Source organism: Pteropus medius, unplaced genomic scaffold (assembly GCF_902729225.1).
Source record: "Pteropus medius unplaced genomic scaffold, Ma_sr-lr_union100, whole genome shotgun sequence".
NCBI classification, from domain to species: Eukaryota; Metazoa; Chordata; class Mammalia; order Chiroptera; family Pteropodidae; genus Pteropus; species Pteropus medius.
This window is the reverse complement of record NW_024355205.1, coordinates 33695410-33715232: the sequence shown is the minus strand read 5'-3', so window position 1 is coordinate 33715232 and position 19823 is coordinate 33695410. Positions and strand designations below refer to the sequence as shown.

General features: G+C 48.5%; 1 protein-coding gene and 1 pseudogene across 3 annotated transcripts; one reads left to right on the top strand and one right to left on the bottom strand.

The window, feature by feature from the left end:
* Positions 1–313: 313 nt before the first annotated feature.
* On the bottom strand, positions 314–19823 carry CHAF1B (chromatin assembly factor 1 subunit B). 3 transcript variants are annotated; one of them, XM_039857343.1, is made up of 14 exons: positions 19736–19823; positions 18742–18934; positions 18190–18322; positions 15571–15688; positions 15102–15205; positions 11657–11753; positions 10441–10525; positions 9091–9184; positions 7906–7975; positions 7719–7810; positions 5684–5846; positions 4415–4888; positions 2924–3018; positions 314–2402 (listed from the first exon to the last, which is right to left on the bottom strand). In XM_039857343.1, exons 2-14 carry the CDS (start codon positions 18865–18867, stop codon positions 2311–2313), a joined length of 1743 nt encoding a protein of 580 aa, XP_039713277.1. In that variant the 5' UTR covers positions 18868–18934; positions 19736–19823; the 3' UTR covers positions 314–2310. The 3 variants fall into 3 exon arrangements, with proteins under 3 accessions (XP_039713277.1, XP_039713278.1, XP_039713279.1); XM_039857344.1 differs by lacking the exon at positions 19736–19823 and adding an exon at positions 19559–19700; XM_039857345.1 differs by lacking the exon at positions 19736–19823 and adding an exon at positions 19017–19223.
* Positions 15843–15960, top strand: LOC120599181 (uncharacterized; annotated as a pseudogene).

Below are 19823 nucleotides of genomic sequence, written 5' to 3'. Positions count from 1 at the left end.
AGGGGCAGGCCCCGGTCCCCACTGTCACACTCCCAGATTCCGGGTGACGCAGGTCAAGTCCTCCCAGCAGTCTGCTTGAGCCTCGCCTGCTTCTAGCCACCCAGTGGCAGGGGCTCCCGACAGCAGAGCCACTGGAGGCAGCTGGCAAAGTGCACAACAAACAAACAAACCCCCAGCGCGAAGGATGTCCTTACACACAGTGCTGTCTGCCGTCAGGGGGAGCCCTGCCCAACCTGCAAGCAACGGTCCCTTTGCAGAGGGTCGCCCAGTAAACTAACGATGGAAGCCACACTTGTAGATCAGGACACCGAGGTAATGGCTGGGTTTTTATTGCGATGCTGTAATTTATATTCAAGGTGACAGCTGACAAACAGGCAATTAGTCATGCCTCTAAACACATACTTCAGGCCGAGGGTGGCCCCTGCACGCAGACCCCCATTACTGGGGCACAAGAGACAGACCCGAATCCGGCTCCTCCGCGGGTGTGGCCTGGAAAGGAGGCCCAGTCACCGAGAACACAGGACCCACAATCACTCCTCTGTGCACAGGGATCAACGACTACAAGATACACCTCGGTCAGCCGCGGAAGTCTAAGACCATGTTTTTTCTCTGAAGACCTGATGGCATCTCCCACACGTCATCCTTTAGGATTGACAGCCCTGGCAAAGAAGCTTTTCTGTAAGTCAGTGACGAACCAGAGCATAAGGAAGAAAAAGCTTTCAGTTGAAATGCATTTACCAGAAGAGACATGTCCAGGGAAAGCTTTTTCTCTTGATTTCCTAGTCTTGGCCACGCCTCGGAATCACTCAAGGAGCCTGAAAGAATCCCGATGTTCAGACGACGCCCCAGCCGATCCAGACCCTCTGGAGCAGGGACCCAGGTGTCCATATTTTTGCCAGCTTGCGTGATTTCAATGTGCAGCTAAGGTTGACAACCGCTGGTCACAACAGATACTACCTGACGGTTTAAAATATCTTCACACTGAATGTGGCCCACACGTGCGTTACAACTCTGCACACACTCACAGTCCAAGTCTCTGCAAATTATTCCTATTTGCCGCTTTCACATCTAAAAAGGAGGCGGTTCTTTTTCTGGTTAACTAGGTTGCGGATTGAGCAACAGACTGATGCATTTTGCTGGTTATTTTCTTTGTTGCTGAGGCTTTGAGCTAAAAAGAGCACATTCTCCCCCTGGTCAGGATTCCTGGCAGAGGATTGGTGGGCGGGTCTGAGCGCTTCCGTTGCTGCTGCTGGCTGTCAGGTAGGGAACGCCCTCAGTGGCGTGGCTTCGTGTTCATTATGCCAAAGTGACAGACGTCGAGCAGTATGACATTCAACTGTAACACCCCTTCTCAGTGTGAAGCAGCTGCACCAGCTTCTAAAGTGGGGTTCCGCCCAGGTGCCACACTAGCCACCTCTCAGTCACCCCACCCGGTGTCTCCTGAGCTAAGAGAAGATTCCTCGCTTGACTGTTTCCTGCAGCAAAAATTGTACTTTAGAGTCTCCTCCCAACAGAAAGAGAACATGTCATCGTCCCAGGGGCGGAGAAAGCAAAGGCAGAGGTGTAAACTGCTAAGTCACTTTTTTGCTTTAAAAATTCAATCTAAACAGTTAACCTATTTGGATACCAAACTGTATCGAAAGGAAACTCTCAACTCTCTCCCTAAGAAACAAAACGAAACGAAACGAAAGCGCAAAGAAGGAAATATGCCAAAACGGTAACAAGGGTTCCAGCTGGGGGTGAGGCGTTGGGGACTCCCACCTGCACCCCGCTTTTCCTGCTTCACTCTAGTTTACCAGCTTTCTAGAATGAGCATTATTACCTTTAAAATTAGAAAGCAAATATAACACACTTCCAAAAATTAATCAACTATTTAGATGCTAAAGCTAATAACCATTCAAACACTCTTAATATTCCACAGAATAAAGCTTCACAAATTGTTTCCAATTCCAGCTATATTTAGGAGTCCACCCATGAAGTGCTGGCACTTTCACAGAAGTAGGTCAAGAGAGGACGGACTTATTTTCACACCAGATAATGTTGAACTGCTCCAATTTCAGAAATTCATCAAAAAGAGGATTTGGTCTACTGAAATGTTCACATCTCCAGGGTAAAATTGTATACCGAATACAAGAGCAAACGTATTTCTGGAGAAAAGCCAGTCCATGTGTGTCTTCTGTTCAGAAGCAGGTTCCTAGCATCCGTCGGGCTCCGTCTCGTGCCCCTGGTCTGAGGTCCTCAGCTTCGCCCCTTCCCTGTGCATGTGCAGGTCCCCAGACCTGGCAGCCTTCAAGCGCAAGACGAGGCTCGTCAAGGGTCCAGACCTTGGGTGCTTCCTTCGTTGTCGCCGAGTCTGGGCCGCTTGAGCTCCAGAGGACTGCCCTGAGGGTCCCCAGGCGTGTCTGAAACATTAACAACTGTGAGGCTGGGAAGTAGGCGAAAGCTTCTGTAAGTTAAGAGCTGACGTCTATGAAATAAATGTTGTGCCAGACGAGGAACTAAACTGCCTGGCAAGGTCCTATATGTGTATAAGTGGTTCTCACCCAAGGGACAGTGGGCAATGTCTGGTGACATTTTAGAATGTCATGAGTAGGGGGATGGGTACCAACAGCCAGAGGTGCTGCTAAGCATCCTACAATCACAGGACAGCCCGCACAACAGAGAATGAATGACCTGCCTAGAACGTCGGCAGTGCCGAGGCTCAGAAGCCTGCCCGAGCCGCCCGCCTCACTGCGCATGCTCTCACCAGCAGGTGGCCCCTGCTGAGAATGGACAAGGGGCCAGTGAGTTTGGATGATGGGTCTAGTAAGATGCATCCTTGCTTTCTCAGAACTGACTTAAAATTAGGGCGTGGTAATTTCCAAAAGAACAAAAGAGAAGATGTTCTCCTTAATTATGTGAAACCAGTAACAGCATCACTTACCTGACTGGATTTCTTCTGTGGAAGGGGCAGAATTCACACTGGCTGGTATAGAATTCGGCGACGTATCTGTCTTCAAGGGTATTAAGTTTATCCTCCTTGATTAAAAGAAGTAGAGGGGGACGTGGTGAATTAGTGTCGTGGGAGTCGTTTGTGTACAATATCAAATTTCAAAACTGCCCAAAGGAAAGATTTACCATCTGCAGCAGATCACATCATGCAAGAATTTAATAAAACGTTAATGCGCCCACTTAGTAACTAAAGATTATGTTCACGTACTAAGTTAAACCATCACATTTATAACACTCAACTTAAACCTTAACAAGTCAACTAAAATTTTCAAAACCTGTGCTCTGTTCATTGCCAATGGTATGCTGAATGCCCTCCTGGATGCTGCCAATATAAAGCTAAGACATGGCATCTACTATGGAAAGCTCCAAAACACAGACAATTCTTTTTTAAAAGTCTACATTCTTAATTTTCAACAACTATTATTTTTTTTAAAAAAATGACAACTGCAAGAAGCTTGCAGGAAATTAAGAGGGGAAAAACTTTAATGCCAAAAATATTTCAAAGAACACCTTGTCATTCCCTTCCCCCACTTAAAAACAAATAGGAAAGAAAACTGCTAGTCTGCAGACAGAAATCAGATTCAGAAAGAGCCAAACGCTCCCAAGCCATAGTATGGATCTGCGACGAAGTCACGTGAACAGAGCAGAGAGAGACCCACAGTGCTTCTGTCATCTGTCACTGCCACCCCTTCCCTCTGGTGGACCTCCAACCCTGGTCACCTCCCAGGACAATTTGTCTAGCAGGTCGGGAGGCAGGGAGGGGACCGGTGGAGAAGGCAGCACGCCGAGCCAGAGCAGACAACCTCCCTCACTGTCACGGGGGCTGCCGCTGCTGGATGGCAGACACCTGACAGTGTAGACGGCTCCGCCTGCAGCACCGGCAGGGAACTCAGGTACGCTCAGCAGCCGGCTGCTGTGAACAGGTAGAGGACATCTGCACCATCGCCTGGGGACTCTCTGTTATTAGACCAGACGTGCTGGTCACCAGGAGCCAGGCTGCGAAATGCAGCAAAAATCGCCTCAAGGTGTCCCTCTAATTCCCTCCCTGTGAAGTGCCCGTTACAGTTCTGGGCAAGGGAGCACGGGAAAAAAGGGGACACGCTTCCTGCCTCAAGGGGCAGGGCTTTCCAGAGCAAGGTAAAGGCAGAGGGCGGAGTTCACGGGCAAAGGACAGTGAGGGCTGACACCCAGACAGTCTACGTGCCGTGCACAGGGCCCTTACCCTACAGGTAGGGAACAGGGGGCCCATCGAGGTCTCAAGCAAGGAGGTGGCTCTCCCTGACTGGGGTTAAGAATCCTCTCTCTGGCAGCAGTGTGAGTACTTGCTGTGTGGCATTTCACCTGCTAAAGGTTGGGGGGCTTTTAGCATGAATTTGGTTTTTCAATTGCAGTGTTGATTTCTCCTTCCGTCAAAAGTTCTTACCGGGGTGTCGTCTTGCTCCAGGCCTGCAGGGTGTGCAGAGTGACCCTCCGGGACGGGTGGGCTTTCGTGTTTTGACTGCTGGGCTGCAGGGCCTTCTTCTCCTCTGAAGGCCCAGGCGCCGAGCTTCTGGCAGCAGCAGCAGTCGAGGGCGTGTCCTTGGCAGTTGAGGGCGTGTCTTTGGCAGTCGAGGGCGTGTCCTTGGCGGCTGCTGGGGTGGGGGACTGTTTCGCCTGAGGGGGCGTCTCACAGGGACTGCTGGGGTCTTGGATTCTGCTAGTGGGCGTTCCCTCTCCAGGTCTGGGTCCCGGCGAGGACCCTTGGTGTGTCTGATTCTTAGTTTTCTTTGCTGGATCAGTTCTCACACTCAGATCTGGCTTCTCTTTCAAAGGTATTCCAAGTTCATCCTTCTCAAACGTCACGAATGAACAATAACCATCCGTGGAAGAAATGGCCAGGAAGGCCCCATCGCTGGACCTTTGTTTCCAAAACAGGAGAAAAAGTCAGAAACTTTACCAAAGTCTACAGGCCACTCTTCACACTCTCATTACTAGTTAGAAACGCGAAGTTTGAGCGACGTCACGAGCTTCGTTTGAAGGTGGGTCGGGGAGAAACACGACTAAGAAAGAGTCTGTGGCACTTCTTCCTCACACCCTCTCCTTTCCCAACCCCGACACGATTCTCTAAGGCACTACGATCTCTGCTCTGTCATCAATGCACCTGAATAAAGGTCAAAATAACTTTTTGTTTCCAAAAAGGAAATTAAAATAAGGAAAGAAAAGTTTTAAAGAATAAGAAGAAGGGGCTGCTGCGTGGCCAGGCCTCGGCCAGCACTCGAGCTGGGCCTGAGCAGACAGCGGGGCTGGATCAGGGGACCAGGGCCTGAGGACTCACGGGGAAAGCAGAGCATGGAGTGACACCTCGGGCCAGGTGCGGTTCTGGGCAGTGGGGGCGGCTCACAGGTGTGGGCTTTTGCCCAGACAGCCTGGTGAGACGCCCAAACCAGGGAGCCCCAGTCCTCCTGATTTATGAGAATTACATTAACCCCACGGGGCAATCAGAACGGCACCAACACCACGGCTGTTACCATAGGAAGCGGAATTACAGCAAATTAGAAACGGCTTTCCTGCTCTGTCAACTCCTTCTAAAAAATAGTGAAGAAGGCCCAAAAGTCCTCTGTAGTGACGAAATGCTCCCTGACCCAGGGGTGTGCTCCAGGGTGACGTATGCTATATATCCTCCATCCACCCTCCCTCGGCACCTGCCACTCACCAGGAGATGTCACTCAGCGTGTGGTAATGTATGTTAGACACGTAACCGAAAGGGAAGAGCTGCTGGGTGTCGTAAAAGAGCACAGAGTCTTCAGAAGCCACTGCGAACACCAGGCGGTAGGGCAGGTGCACCAGCTCCGGTCCCTGCTCTTGTGACTGTCCGTCTGCAGGGAAGGCGGGGGGCGGGATGGGGACAAAGGAAGGACAGTAAAACAAGAAAGGGCCAAGTTCCCAAAGGAAACAAGTAATAAATTCCCCCCCAAGAAGTCCTCTCCCAGGGGACACATATAACATAATTTAACTAAAGACTAGTTTGCTAGATGCTTTACAAAAAGATTTCGTTCTTCATATTATTTTATATATGAATGTGTGAATAAAGGAGAACCATGTATGAACCAGTGAGGATGCTGGGCCACGATCCAAGAATCACGGGCACCGGAAGTCCAAAAAGCAGAGAAAAGAGCAGAGGATGTGAATGAGGCTTTGACCTGAGGGGTCACGTATAAGAAAACATAAGGGTCACGTAGAGACATTTCATCAAGTGATGTCTTAATGCCCTTCTGAGTTCATTATATTCATTCACATAAAGGATTAGAAAATTAAAAACAGCTTCTGCTTCCAGCCATGGAGTAAAAGGGACTTGATTCACCCTCCAGTTTTTTAGGACATCAGCCATCAGGCAAAGAAGGACAGCGATCCCTGAGTTGGGAAGCAAGTGAGCTAAGTCCTACGACTGCCTCGGCCTGCCGCCCGGGGTCCCCAGGCCCAGCAAAGGGAAGGGGAACTCAGGTAGCGCCCAGCAGACGCCCCGAGCTGAGAGGACAGAGCCCGGAATCCGGGTTGGCCAAGGCGGCCGGGGCTCATGGAGTGGAGGAGCAGAGACGGGAAAGCTGCACGGACCCACAGAGGCGCCCCCCCCCGAGGCTGAGCACTCACCGAGCAGTGCACGTATGTGAGGAAGTGACTCAAGGCCTGTGCAAGAACAGGCCAGAAAGATCAATCCCTGAAGCTCACACAGGCCAGAAAGAGCGCATGTCCCCACCAGCCAGAGTGCAAAAGCTCCTACGTCACGGGCACGGATTAGAGCACTCAGAGGCTTCCCTCAGAAGTGGGGAAATTCGCCCTGGATTCCATGCTGCTCTGATCCCACCTAACAAGGCTTCACAGCAGGACCCATAAGAAGCAAAATGTTTCCAGGCAAGTTCACTGCATCCCAGAATCAAGCTCAAGAATATCCGTAAGAATAAAAATATACCCAGCATCCGATAGGGTAAAATTCAATGTCTAGCGTCAAATAAAGAATTACGAGGCATGCAGAGAAGCCGGAAAACATGGCTCACAATGAGGAGGAAAAAAAAAACCAATCAAAACCAACCTTTGTAGACAAAGACACTGAGAGTTATTATAAAAACTGTAGACCATAGAAAGATGGAGAATGTTAAGTAGAGACATGGAATCTAAAGAAAGACCCAAAAGAGAACTCTAGAGATGAAAACTAGTGTCACAGATGGAAAATATGCTGGACAGCACCAAGGGCAGATTACACAGAAGAAAAGATTAGTGAACTCAAAATACAGCTATAGGGACAATCCAAAATAAAACACAGAGGAAAAATATCAAGCAAACGGAACGTCAGTAAGCCGTGGGATAACTTCAAAAAGTCTAACATGTGTAGTCAGTCGCCGAAGGAGAGAGAGGATGACAAAACACATCTGTAGAAATAATGGCCCAAATCCCGCAAGCTTGCGGAAAAGAAAAATCCAATTCATATGTAATCTTATGCATAAAAAACTGACAATGAATGACATTCGACCTGCTTCGATCCTTAAAGTAGCTTTAAGCAAAGAAAGTGTGTTTTGGACAGTGCGAACAGCTAACGCATATTTTGGTAACATCGGTCTTTACTCCAGCTCTTAGGAGTAACTAACCTGAACCAAACCCACACACTCATCTTTCCCCACAAGATAAAATCCAAGCCACTACCCCACCCTGGTGACCTGCCTCGGAGAGAAAACCTCAAACAACCTCTGATGTACCTGTTGCCACCGCCGGCCTCAGCTCAAAGTAGACGGGACAGCAGCGGACAGCAAGCGTCGCCTTGCCAGGACAGGGGAGATGAGCAACAGGCCTAAAGATCAATCGTGGTTTTAGAAAACGGCACCGTTACTCAACAAAAGTAAAAAAGAAAGAGTAAATGTTTCAAATAGGTCTTCGAGTGCTTACCTTTTAAGATTTCTCCTGGGGAAAATATAAGTTGTGTTCGTTACATTTTCACCAGATTCCACGCATCCGGCTGGGGAGGCAGGGAAAGGGAGGGACAGGAACGAAAGGCAGCGTTTTACTAAATTGTCCGCCGGTGAAAACTCAAGAGCATCTAATTCTGCTTTGTAAAATAATTTTTCCAAAAGATGTATATTCCCCGGACAATGTTTTTGTGACTGGGGACAAATATAAGCACAGGCTGGGCTCAGCCCTTACTCTGTTTCTACCCGCTTGTCATCTCACCTGAGGGCCTCGGCCACCCCCCGAACCACTTCTGGACCTGGGCAGGGAGAAGACAAAGCAGGAACCCTTGCTACAGAACTTTGTGTGAGAATCCAGCCAAATGCCTGCTGAGGCGCTGTGACTACATACCCAACCTCAGTCCCCCGGATTCTGACCTCAGTTGCCATCCAAAGGCTGAGACTTGGGCCTTTTCCCGTCTGCCTGATGGAGCCAGGAGGAGAGCTAGCCATCCATCTGCCAAAACCTCTAGCCCCTGAAGAAGCTGACTCTGCTCCGGGGAGCAGCCCACACTCGACAGCTCTTCTTCACTCACCCCAGGATGTACATAAAACCAGGTCAGACCCTGGCAGAGAAGGACCATCAAAACCGGTTGCTCGTGGGAACGTCTCCCTGTGTTATGCTGATATGTCGATGCATGTACACATACATAATCTTACATGTGACCATTTCATATCGACTGGGGACGGCCACAGACAGCATCAGTAGTATTTCTATTCCGTCCCCACCACACCCCATCCTCCATCCCCAGGTATCCACGCTGACATACCATTATGTCATTTCTATATTTCCTCCATGCTCACATAATCATTACAGCCAGTTATAACTGAATTGCCTATGTAAGCAAATGGTGGGGTTTTTTTTAGTTTATTTTACAAAATGAAATATTATTTAGAATTTTCCTTATTTTGCTTTTCTTAGTCAACTACTCTCGAAAGTTAACCTGCATCGCATTACATTAATGCATTATTCTTCCCTCTCCTATCCTCTCCAGTTTTCCTCCTCTTATATTTTATTCTTATTTTTTTTTTGCCTTTATTCTATCTCTACACATTATACATTGGCCCTCACTCCGGAACTCACTCAGACCAGTGTCCTGGCAAGGCCCTGGCTTGTTCAACACACCTGGTGTGAGAAGCAAAGATCCATCAGGAGTAAAACTAAGTCTACGGAAGAATGACTTCATGCTGTCATCGTGAAACATCCGATAACTTCTTGCCTGTGGCGCAAAGTTTAATTATTATTCCAAATCTTTACATTCACAATAAAGGCTTACCGATTCCTGGATTTTTTTCTTTACGTATTATCATTTATTACTGACATACTAATAAATGAAACGAAACTATATTACAAATCAAATAATCATGTAGGACTGCGAGAGTAATCACTGACGAATGGATGGCCCCTTTTGGTTAAGGAAAGCTGAATGTCTGTGTGTGCCTACGTGTATGTGTTTGTGTGCTTCTACAATTAGTTTTTAAAAACCTCTGGAAGAACACACGGCGCACTGTCAACAGTGGTTTGTGTGGAGATGAGACCGGGAGAAAGCAGGAGGATGACTAGGAGCCCTTTGCTTGTTATCTGTGTATACGCTTAGTATTTCCAATTGAATACTTTTTTAAAAGAATACAGTTGATTATTTGGTTATTAAACTGGTAATCATATCATCTTTTCAAACATTTCTTGAACACCTGTGTGAAAGTTTTTGCCGCCATTCACCAACACTTTAAGAACATCGAGGCTTTAATTCTCAAGACTCCAAGGAGGCATCACTCCTTATCTTACAAAGTGTGCGACCTCTGCGGCAGCCAGCTCACGGCCCACGCGGCCTCAAGCTGCCGCCCTACGGCTGGATTTGCGGCCCGGCCCTTTTTTGTGCCAGTAACCGACCTGCTCCCTTTGGCCTGAGCGCCTGCCTCAGTAGTCTTGACTCCTCCAGGATGAGGGTCCTATTTTCATTTGCCATTCTTGCCAAGATCGAAATCCTTCCTGTTCCTGAACACCAGCTCAATGGCTGGGTCTCTGCCGTCTACTACCCGAGTTCTCTATCTACCTGCCAAGTGGCGGACTGCCCGCTGCCAGACAATTCAGCGTGAGACCCACCTGGCCTTCCAGTGCTGGGGTCCTCCGAGCGCTCGACCCTCACTACACCTCGGAATCCCAGGGGCCTTGCCTACCTCAAGCCCAGTGAACCATATTTCGGTGGCGGGGAGCCCAGGCACCCATATTTACCATGCTTCCCAGGTGATTCCACGGTGCGGCCAAGGTAGAAAACCCCTGTCCTCCACCATCAGCCCTGTCTCAGCCCCAGGCAGACAAGACCACCCTACCAAGCCTAGACCGAGAAGAAAGCTTCCTGTGGGTCAGGTGTCAGGTTCCTGAGACAGTGACTTAGCTGCAAGACACGGAGGTGCTCACGACTTTCTAAGTCTCAACTAAAGTCCTGTGACAGTGGAAAATCCAAATATTTCATACCTCTCCTTCAGCCCCTATTCCAGACAGCATCTTTGAAACATTAAAAGCCACACGTTTCTTCTGTATGCTGTACACCCTCAGGATCCTAAGTAAAGAAGAAAGGTCTGATTCATCTCTTCTGGTAAACGAATTATGTTTCACATAGAAACAATCTATTAACAAAACTGAAGGCTGCTTAAATAAGTTTTGGTCTGCAAAACCATTTACCAATGACTTTCCCGCTTAACTGAATAATTATGACAGAAGGATGAACAAGCTAAAAGACAGCACTAATAAAGTGGAAAAACAGGTCATCATTTCATTTTTCTATTGCATGTTGCAACTTCTCAAGATGTACTTTAGGTCTAGCTTTATTTTTCAGGTCTCAGACATTTGGCCGGTGGCAATATGCATGACTGTGATGAAGTTTACTTTGTGTTGAAGTCTCATCCTCTAGAATTTGCAAGAGTAAGGAAAACATCAGCAGAGAAACTTGGTTGCTTGTAACTCATATTATTCCCACTAGTTAATCAGATTGTTTTGCTCCTGACTGCCTGAAAAAAACACATACATCAGGAAATAAATGCTGTTTGAAATATTACAGAAGAGTTTATGAAAAATACACACTAACTCTTCCATATTGCTCTCATTCCAGGGCCATCTGAAATTAAATTTGCTATAATTAAAAATAGTAGGAAAATATTCAAAAGGACTATTTTGACTGATGAGTAATATGCCTGGCACCTCTGATTCTTTTAAATCTTTGTTCTAAGAACACAATTAAATGCAATAATACCAGTAAACACAACAGTACGTCTTCTTTTCAAATGAGACAAAAGAATTTATTTTACATTAACTAAAATGGAGTCACTAAAGTCACTAGTAGTAAATTGTAATCAAACCATGAAATAAACAGTCCAACCCTACCGCTAGGTACCTCTCCTTGCTTAAGGCATATTTATACAAGACATTTTTGCCCGTGAAATTCAAACTTAATTTAAAGCCTTTTCTGCATTCATTCACCCATTCGATAAAGATGTACTAAGTGCTAACTTCACGTAAGGCACTTGCACTAATTAGTTTCCAATTTTTCTTACGTCATAAGAATAACGGTAAAATAAAATGCATTCTATGAAACCAGGAACAAAAGAATCAGAGCTAGAGCACAGTTTATATTGGTTAAGTCATGATAAAATACCTCTGCGAAAATTTCAAGTAAATAGACATACCGACATACCTGTCACAGCTCAGCGTGGCCACATACTGACCCAAAGGATCCCAGGTGACTCCTTGTACATAACTTTTATGTTCATTAAAAATTGAGATCTTTTGTCCTACAAAAAAAGCACACGACAGCATTACCAGAACCTCCTCAAGCACAAATGGTGTACACAGCTTAAACATCACCGCCTTTATACCGTTCCGTTATTCAGCAGGCGGTCACTGAGACTCTACCAAACTCTGTGTCAGGCTCTGGGGACACAAAGATGACTCCACACAGCCCCCACTCCCAGGCACTCGGAGCCTGATGGCAGAGACAGACCCATCGACAGGCAAGCACACTGCGCCTTCATAAGACTGTGCTTATGACACACAGCAGCAGGAGACAAGCTGCACCCAGTTCTCCGGGTCAGGCAGGGTAAAGGGGTCACTGAAGGGGGGAGACGAGGTATTCTACGCAAACCCACAGGGTGAAAACCAGCTCAGGAGCAGTGACAGCAACTGAGAACTGCTGGAGGGTACGGCGAAGGGCCGAAACGGCAAGACAGAGGCGGAAGGAGTACGCGACAAAAACCCTGTGTGCAAGGACAAGGCTCTGTGTGGTCGCGACATGGCCAAGAGGAACACTAAGAGGAAGCGATCTGACTATAAAGATGGAACCGGGGCTTTGAAAAGAGCACAGCGTGTTACCAGTTAGGAGGTGAGAGCCCAGTAGGGGGGCCTGGACCGGAGCAGTGCTCACAGGGACCGATGGGGACTTTAGGGGAAATGTTTAGAAGAAAAACTCCAGCACACAGAGATTATCTGGATAAAAAGAGGGAATTATGAAGCTCTGACATTCATTTAAAAAACAGAAACAAACAAAAACGAAACAAAACGAGCACCTTTTCTCTGAAGAGGGGTCTACACTCACTCTCCCATCTTTCTCACCTTCCCCTCGCTCAGCCCCCTGCAGCCCGGCTGCCACCGCCCACGGCTGCCGCCCCCCATGGTTGCCACCCCCTACGCTGCCTGTCGCCAGCGCCAGACACATGTGAATGCGGTGGGCATGTTTCTTGCCCCCGCTCCTTCTTGAAACGCCTTTTAGGGAGTCTACTGAGATTAAGGTGGCCTGGGGTGAAGAAGAGGGCTTGAGGAGACCTGTGGTGATTTGGGGGAGTTATTAGAGAGAAGAGGAGGGGGAGTCCGATTTCCCAAATGAGAGGGGGTGGGGGACACTGAGACCTCACCTGAGCTTGGCCCAGTCCGCAGGGTGGCAGGTTTTTAACCACGTGCTCAGCCTGGGACTAGGACACTAAAAAAGGGAGATTGTGACACCGATCCCGTCTGGGGTTTGTCTCGGTGGGTCGGATGGAAGAAAAGGGTCCGAGGGAATGGACTGGGTTCATAAATGATCACTTTGGGGAGCAAGCTGTATAAAGACGATAAGAGGGCTCAGGGGACCTGAAGTCTCTGGGGCGAGAAAGAGCAGAAAGTAAAGGTGTTGAGAGAACCGCCGGAGATGGTTCTGATGGGCGAGGGGGACACTTGGCTTAAGATGTCACTGACAGAGCAGTTAAAATGACAGAGATCTTCGCAGAAGCCCAGCGAAGAGAACTGTGAGCTGACATGATGTGACAACTGTGGATTAAGCAAACGTTCTTTTTAAAAGTGCTCTTTTAAAGATTATGGCTCAGATTTCGGGGGAACTAGGTGATGGACAATAAAAGGACTCACATGTGGAATTCCTGAAATAAAAAACTTTTGACCTTAAATAATTTTGCCTATGTTACACATAAGAAAAGGAAAACCCTTTACAAAAAAAAAGGGAAAAAGAAAAAGAGCGAGGTCTAGGACGTGACCTTACTTTCCACACTCCCCACAGAACTGGCTCTTCCCCCAGTGTCCCATCTCAGGAAATGGCACCAATATTCACCTGGTTGTCAAAAAGCTTGGAGTCACGGTCAATGCATCAAATGCTGTCAGCTCTTTCTTCAAGTTACAACCTAACCGATCCCTTTGTCAGCCCCGCCATCACTAGCACCCGGGCCCAGGCCATCACCGCCTCTCTCCTGCGTTACTCCTATACCACTAACAGCTTCCCTTGCTGTCGCTTCTGTTCTCCTAGGATCAATTTGCCATCTGCCACCCAGACACATCTTTTTAAAACAGAAATAGAATCTGGTTACTCTCCTGCCGAAACCCCTTCAGCAGCACGTGTCACACTTGGGATACAATCTAAACGCCTTTCCGTGGTCTGCGACCCCCGGCGGCCTGGTTCTGCCACCCCTGCACCCTCAGTTCCTCCCTTCCGCCCCCTCCTGTCCATTATCCGTCTCCTCCCACGCAGGGCCTCTGCATGTGCTGCTCCCACAGGCTGCAACCCTCTTCCCCAAAATAACGCACGTCTTGCTCCCCAACTTCCTTCAAGTCTCTGTGCAAACGCCGCGTGCTCCGAGGGCCTTCCCTGATCACACCATCACTCTCCCACCCCTTCGCCGCACCTACCGCTACCTGACACTGTCCCCACTCGTGTATTTGTCCGACACCTCGCTAGAGCGTGGCCACTTCATGTATTTTTCCAGCACCCACAACAGTGCCCAGCATGCTGGCAATGTCCAAGGTCGCCACGGCTGGCTTCAGCGGGGTGCTGGATGGACTGTACACACAAATTATCCAGGACAATGGCCGGGTTTGGGGATGAGAGGACAGTGACCCTGGTCCTCCACTTTGCATAATGCCGGGGACTGATTGGAAAGAGTGACAGAGACGAGACGAGACAGATGGCTTAGCTGGATGGCACGGTACCAAAAGAGCCCTCTTACGGAGTGCATGGACACCGGACTGACGCAGTGCTGTGGTGGCAGGGAGCCCACCAGGGGGCCCAGGACCTGAGAGAATCGGCAGCCTGCACAACACAGGAAATCAGAGGGAGAAGCTGGGGAGGAAACATGGAGCCTGAGTGACGGGCTGCAGGGTGAGGCACGAGCCGCGGCTGGCCTTTGGCATCTCATTGTTCTTTTTTATAGTAGCTGTAACTTCTCTCCTGTTTACTCTCTGCACTTAGGGAACAGGTTCTTTAAAAGAGGTGAGGTGCCCTTGGCTTTCCTCGATCTCCTAAAATGGAAACCTGACCCTATGTACCCCAACATAGAGCATTCAATGCTCCATTAATTTTGACTTGCTAATCTTCCCAAGATCCTAAGCTCCACCTAGGCAGGGCTCAGCCCTGTCCCCATCATGGCTGCATCCCCAAGCACGTGGGGTGTGCCTTGCTCTGGCACCAGTAACTCATGACATCACTGCTAAGCCTCAGACATTCTACCTGGGACCTTAAAACTGAGTTAGATCCATGGCACATGGGCTAATCTCTAACCTATTGTGCCAAACACCTAAGGTAGCTCACTAAAGAAACTCTTCTTATGCCTTTAAAGATAAAACGGGTTAGGCTTTTTAGATAATAACAGAAACTTATCAGCTACCTTTACTGACGTCCCATATGATGGCCGTGTTATCCACAGACGCAGAAGCCATGAAATTCCCATCGGCTGCCCAGCAAATATCATACACGTCTTCTAGGTGGCCCCTAGAATCCAAAGAGGAAAGAGAGGGAAGAAAAGAGAGAAAAAGTATCAAAAATCTAAAGGCAAATTCAGGGACTACACATGAGAATAGGATTTTAGAAATTTCCACTGGAACTATATTAGCAATAGCTACAATCTACTATCTGGAAGGATAATTTTATCTTTAAAATTGATTCCATTTTACTAGGGGAAAATTTATATCTGAAACTAAGAAAATCCATTTTAATCATGCTTTTAGCTTTTTAAACCATTCTCTTATTTGTCTTGCATGAGTACAAGTTTCAAGTGTGATATAAAAGTCAAAATGCACGTCAGTTTAACACACTCACGTAAAGATGAATCGCGCCCATGATCCCGCCCCAGTTACCTCAGGGTTTTTACCACGGTCCAGTTCTCCTTATTCAGCTGAGTCTCATCCTCGTCCTGAAAAGCAATCTGTTCTGGCTCCTTGTTGTCATTCACCTTCCACAACAGGATGACAGCATCTGTGGAATGACCCCGTTAAAGATGAGCCCTGCTTTACTGCACATGCTTCACTTTGGGGTTTTTAGGCTATTAAACAATATTTATGCTGTTCAACAGACACCGTGGCAACAATAATTTACTTCTAAGCATCGAAGCCAGGAAAAACAGGTTTGTGTTCAGAACTAAAACTCTTAAATCAGCCCGATCCCATCTGATCTCGGAAGCTAAGCAAGGTCGGGCCTGATGAGTACTTGGATGGGAGACCACCTAGGAAGACCAGGTGCTGTGGGCATAAAAATAAATAAATAAAATAAAATAAATTTAAAAATGTAAAAAAAGGGACTGTAAGCTGACAATGTCCTTGCAATCTGTCAGGTCGACCAAGAGTTGCCGCGCCTAAAAATAAATAAATCAATAAAAATAAAAATGTAAAACTCCTAAATCAAACTCATACCAGATCAGAGCTATACAAAGTCACCTTAAACAGAAGGGTCCCCAGGCCAACAAAACATCACTGCGAAGTGACTGACAACATTTAACAAATCTAAAGCCATAACCTATGAATGACTGAATAGGAGAAAAACAAGGAGCCACCAACACTAGGGTTGGCGAATCATTCCCAGCTGTGTAACCTTCAGTAAGTCACTTGATGTTTCTTGTTTCCTCACCTATAAAACACGGATAATAACAGTATACTGACCGCAGAGGGCTGCTGTGAGGATTGAGTTAATACGCATAAAGCACTTACGATGCAATGAGCGGCGCACGGTAAGCCATATATGTGTTAGCTATTAATACCACAGATGCATCAGATACCTTAGCCTGACGTCATCAATTGTCTGAGTCCTGTAACTCCCCAGGTTCTGACTCCACCCTCAACCACATAACCTGACCACGAGCGGGCTTCCCCTTGGAGAACACCTGCAGGAGAGTGACTGAGGTGGCCGTATGGAATTCTGGGAGCTTGGTTGAGAGGAGATTGGCCCCAATAGAGGGCCACTCTCCACGTGCTGGCTAAAAGGTTTCTGGGCCTAGCCAAGGCCAAAGGACTTGGCAAGACAAGTGCTGCCCTGTGCAGTCCCACAGAAGACAGCCCGCCAGCGCCCCCAGGTGGTGTTTCCCACTCACCACCTTCCCCTCCCCGCTTGCCCTCAGGACATCACAGCACAGAATACCTCCTGCAAACAAAATCTGAGATTTCTGTTTTACTTTGTACTGACTTCTAGACTGTTCTAGTGTTAGAGCATGGTAGAAAAATTTACTTTTTCTGTATTGTTTAAAGAAAGAGTAACGACAGGGAATATATATAAAATGAAGTCACTTTAACTAAGCTGCCAAGATTATTAGCATTATGAAGGTCGAGGCACGAAAAGACTATTCTTGTTCTAACTAGCCTGGTAACTCAAACTCTTTAAACTTTCCAGTCCCGCGTCAATGCCTGGCTCTATATCTGGACATACACCATACCTCCAGATAACCCTCTGATTGCCCGCTAAAAAACTCACGTGTCCAGGCCTCCTGACATCCATTATCCAGACTACCAGACATGACCAAACCTCATGGTGCCCGTCCTGTAGACCAGGGGTCCCCAACCCCTGGGCCGCAGACAAGTACGAATCCGTCACCTGTTAGGAAGTAGGCCAAATAGCAGGAGGGGAGCGGCGGGGGAGCAAGCGAACCTTCATCTGTATTTGCAGCCGCTCCTCAGCGCTAATCACCGCCTCAGCTCCACTTCAGATCAGGCATTAGATTCTCATAGGAGCACCAGTCCCTGGTGCCAAAAAAGGTTGGGGACCACTGCTCTAGACAACCTGACACCCATCATAGAGACAGCATGACACCTGACTGATAACCGTCTCCTGGACCAGTCTTAGGCCTAAGAATGCAGGACTGGTCATCCCCAAGAATGTGTCTTTGGCTATAAGAACTCTTAACTTTCTTTCTTCTTTAGAACACTTGCAGGTTTTTCCCTAGCTGTGTTCCTAGTATGCAAACTCTAAGACCCTTGAATAAATTTCCATCATTATTTTTAACTCTTTTTGAGTTACTTCAACAAGTTTTATGCCATTTAAACACAAACAGAAAATATGAATCGATCTATTCCCACCTAATGATTTTCAGAGCCATTTGGACAATACCCCCTAAGCCAATTAATTATTAATTATACAGAGACCTAGAATGGAATGTGATCACTTACCATTACTAAACCAACAATCAAGCCAGGCCAGAACAGTTGCTCGGGACTCTGACAGACTGGTAAACACCTTCTACTTGTCTCCAAACCAGCCCCGTAAGAGCAAGTGGGAAAGGGGCCATTTTCTAATAGGTCTTCTCAGTTTAAGCTGCTGTCCTCCGGCCTCTCATGCTCCCCAGGGCATTTTTTTACTAAACTATCTAAATAATAGATCAAGAAGGTCAAACGACCTCTAAAATAAAAAAGCATATTTAGCTCAAATCTCACTATTTAACATGAGACACATGGTTATGTGGTTTCTAAGGAATTTTGAAGTACAATACTCACCATCTCCTCCTGATGCTAAAATCTCTCCATTCGGAGAAAAACGCACAACATTGACAGCTTTGGTATGGCGAAGAAGATTGGACAAAAATTCAACAATGGCCTTTCCATCTGGTCCTTTTTCTACCTTCCAGATCTGTTGATACCAAAACACTCATTCGGAGAAACATACAAATGAGCACCTACCACACCGTGCACGCTAAAATTATACTATGCTTATTCTCAAGACGAAAATGTAGTTTCTCTTTTGAAACATAAAATGAAGAAAACTCTTTCTGAAACAAACCAATAGTCCCATTGCCTGCTGTCCTCTCTCCCACCACTTCCTAGTGCAAATCGGTCCCCAGTAGGAACCCGGCTCAGGATTCTAAAATGAGGGGCATCCAGTTACATCGATCTAGGAAACATGACCCAAGGAATAAAGCTGCTTCTTTTGCTCTCATTCTTCACTCAAGGCCCTGAGAACTTATTCCTCTGGGTTAGATGAGGAAGTAGACTGGAGGATGCTGCCGTCAATGGTGCTTCCCTGTGCCTTTCTACCTCCACCCGATTTACCCTAACGGCGGTGTCCACCCCGGCGGAAGCCAGTCTGTGGATCCTCCCGGCTGCGCCGTGCTGGAAGTCCAGGCTGTACACCGGCTCCTTGTTGTGCCAGGCTATTTCGCAAGTGATGACTTTCATCCTCCTGAGTCTTGGAGGGTCAAAAATAGTCCTCGGGCACCGTTCGTTTTCCAAAGACAGAGGAAAGCTGAAAATCATTGGTAATGAATTGAATATTATAGCAGGAAAGATGGATTCAACAATTATTATGAAGCAGGAGCCCTGCTAACCATGAAAAAGGCACGCTGTGCTGGGAAAGGACGTTAATGGGGGCCGCTGACGCAGCACCTTGAGAGTTCCACCTAAATGCTTTGCTGAGCCGCGGCGGCTACACAGATGGTTCTTCTGCTGCGTCCGGAAACGCAAAATGGAACAGGAGTGCGAGGAAATAAAGGGGCCAGGCAGGCTGCCCTCCGCTTAGTGGGGACTGCGGGGCACCCGGAGAGCCAGAGGCCGGGACGCCCGGGAGAGGGTGCTGCGCGAGGGGGCCGCAGGAGAAGGGGCTGCTCGGGGGAGAGGGACCGGGCCGGGCCGCCGGGAGGAGGCGGATGCCCGGGGGAGGGGGCCGCGGAGGACCGGGCTGCCGGGCAGACGGGCCAGAGGAGGGAACCGGGGCTGCGGGGGGACCCACGTCTCAGGGGCGGGCCGCCCAGGGCAGGGGGCCTCCCAGCGCAGGGGACGCCCTCTCCGTCCCAGGCCGCACGAAGCAGGGCGCCTGGCCCGGGAAGCCCAGACCAAGCCTGGCGGGGAGAGAGCGCGCGGGGCCGGAGACCTGGGCGGAAACCGGCCGCCGGAGCGCCCGCTGCTCCGTAGCTGTCCCGGGCCCCGCCGCCTGCCCTCAGCGAAAGCCTCTCGCCCGAACCCAGCCCAGCCCGGCCCGGCCCGGTCCGGAGACCCGCGGGGACGCGGGGACACCGGGACGCGGGAGCCGGCGCCGCGGAAGCAGTACCTGCAGGAACGCGGTCAGTCAGCGGCGCCGCGGCGCGCTAAGCTTCCCGCGCGCACACAGGCCCCGCCCTGTGTGGGCGTGGCTACGG

Coding starts and splice junctions, on each gene's coding strand:
- CHAF1B (XM_039857343.1), bottom strand. CDS start 18,867: ATGAAAGTCATCACTTGCGAAATAGCCTGGCACAACAAGGAGCCGGTG. Junction 15,206..15,570: donor ACCGTGGTAAAAACCCTGAG/GTAACTGGGGCG, acceptor TTTGGATTCTAG/GGGCCACCTAGAAGACGTGT. Junction 10,526..11,656: donor GCCACGCTGAGCTGTGACAG/GTATGTCGGTAT, acceptor TTCTTTACTTAG/GATCCTGAGGGTGTACAGCA.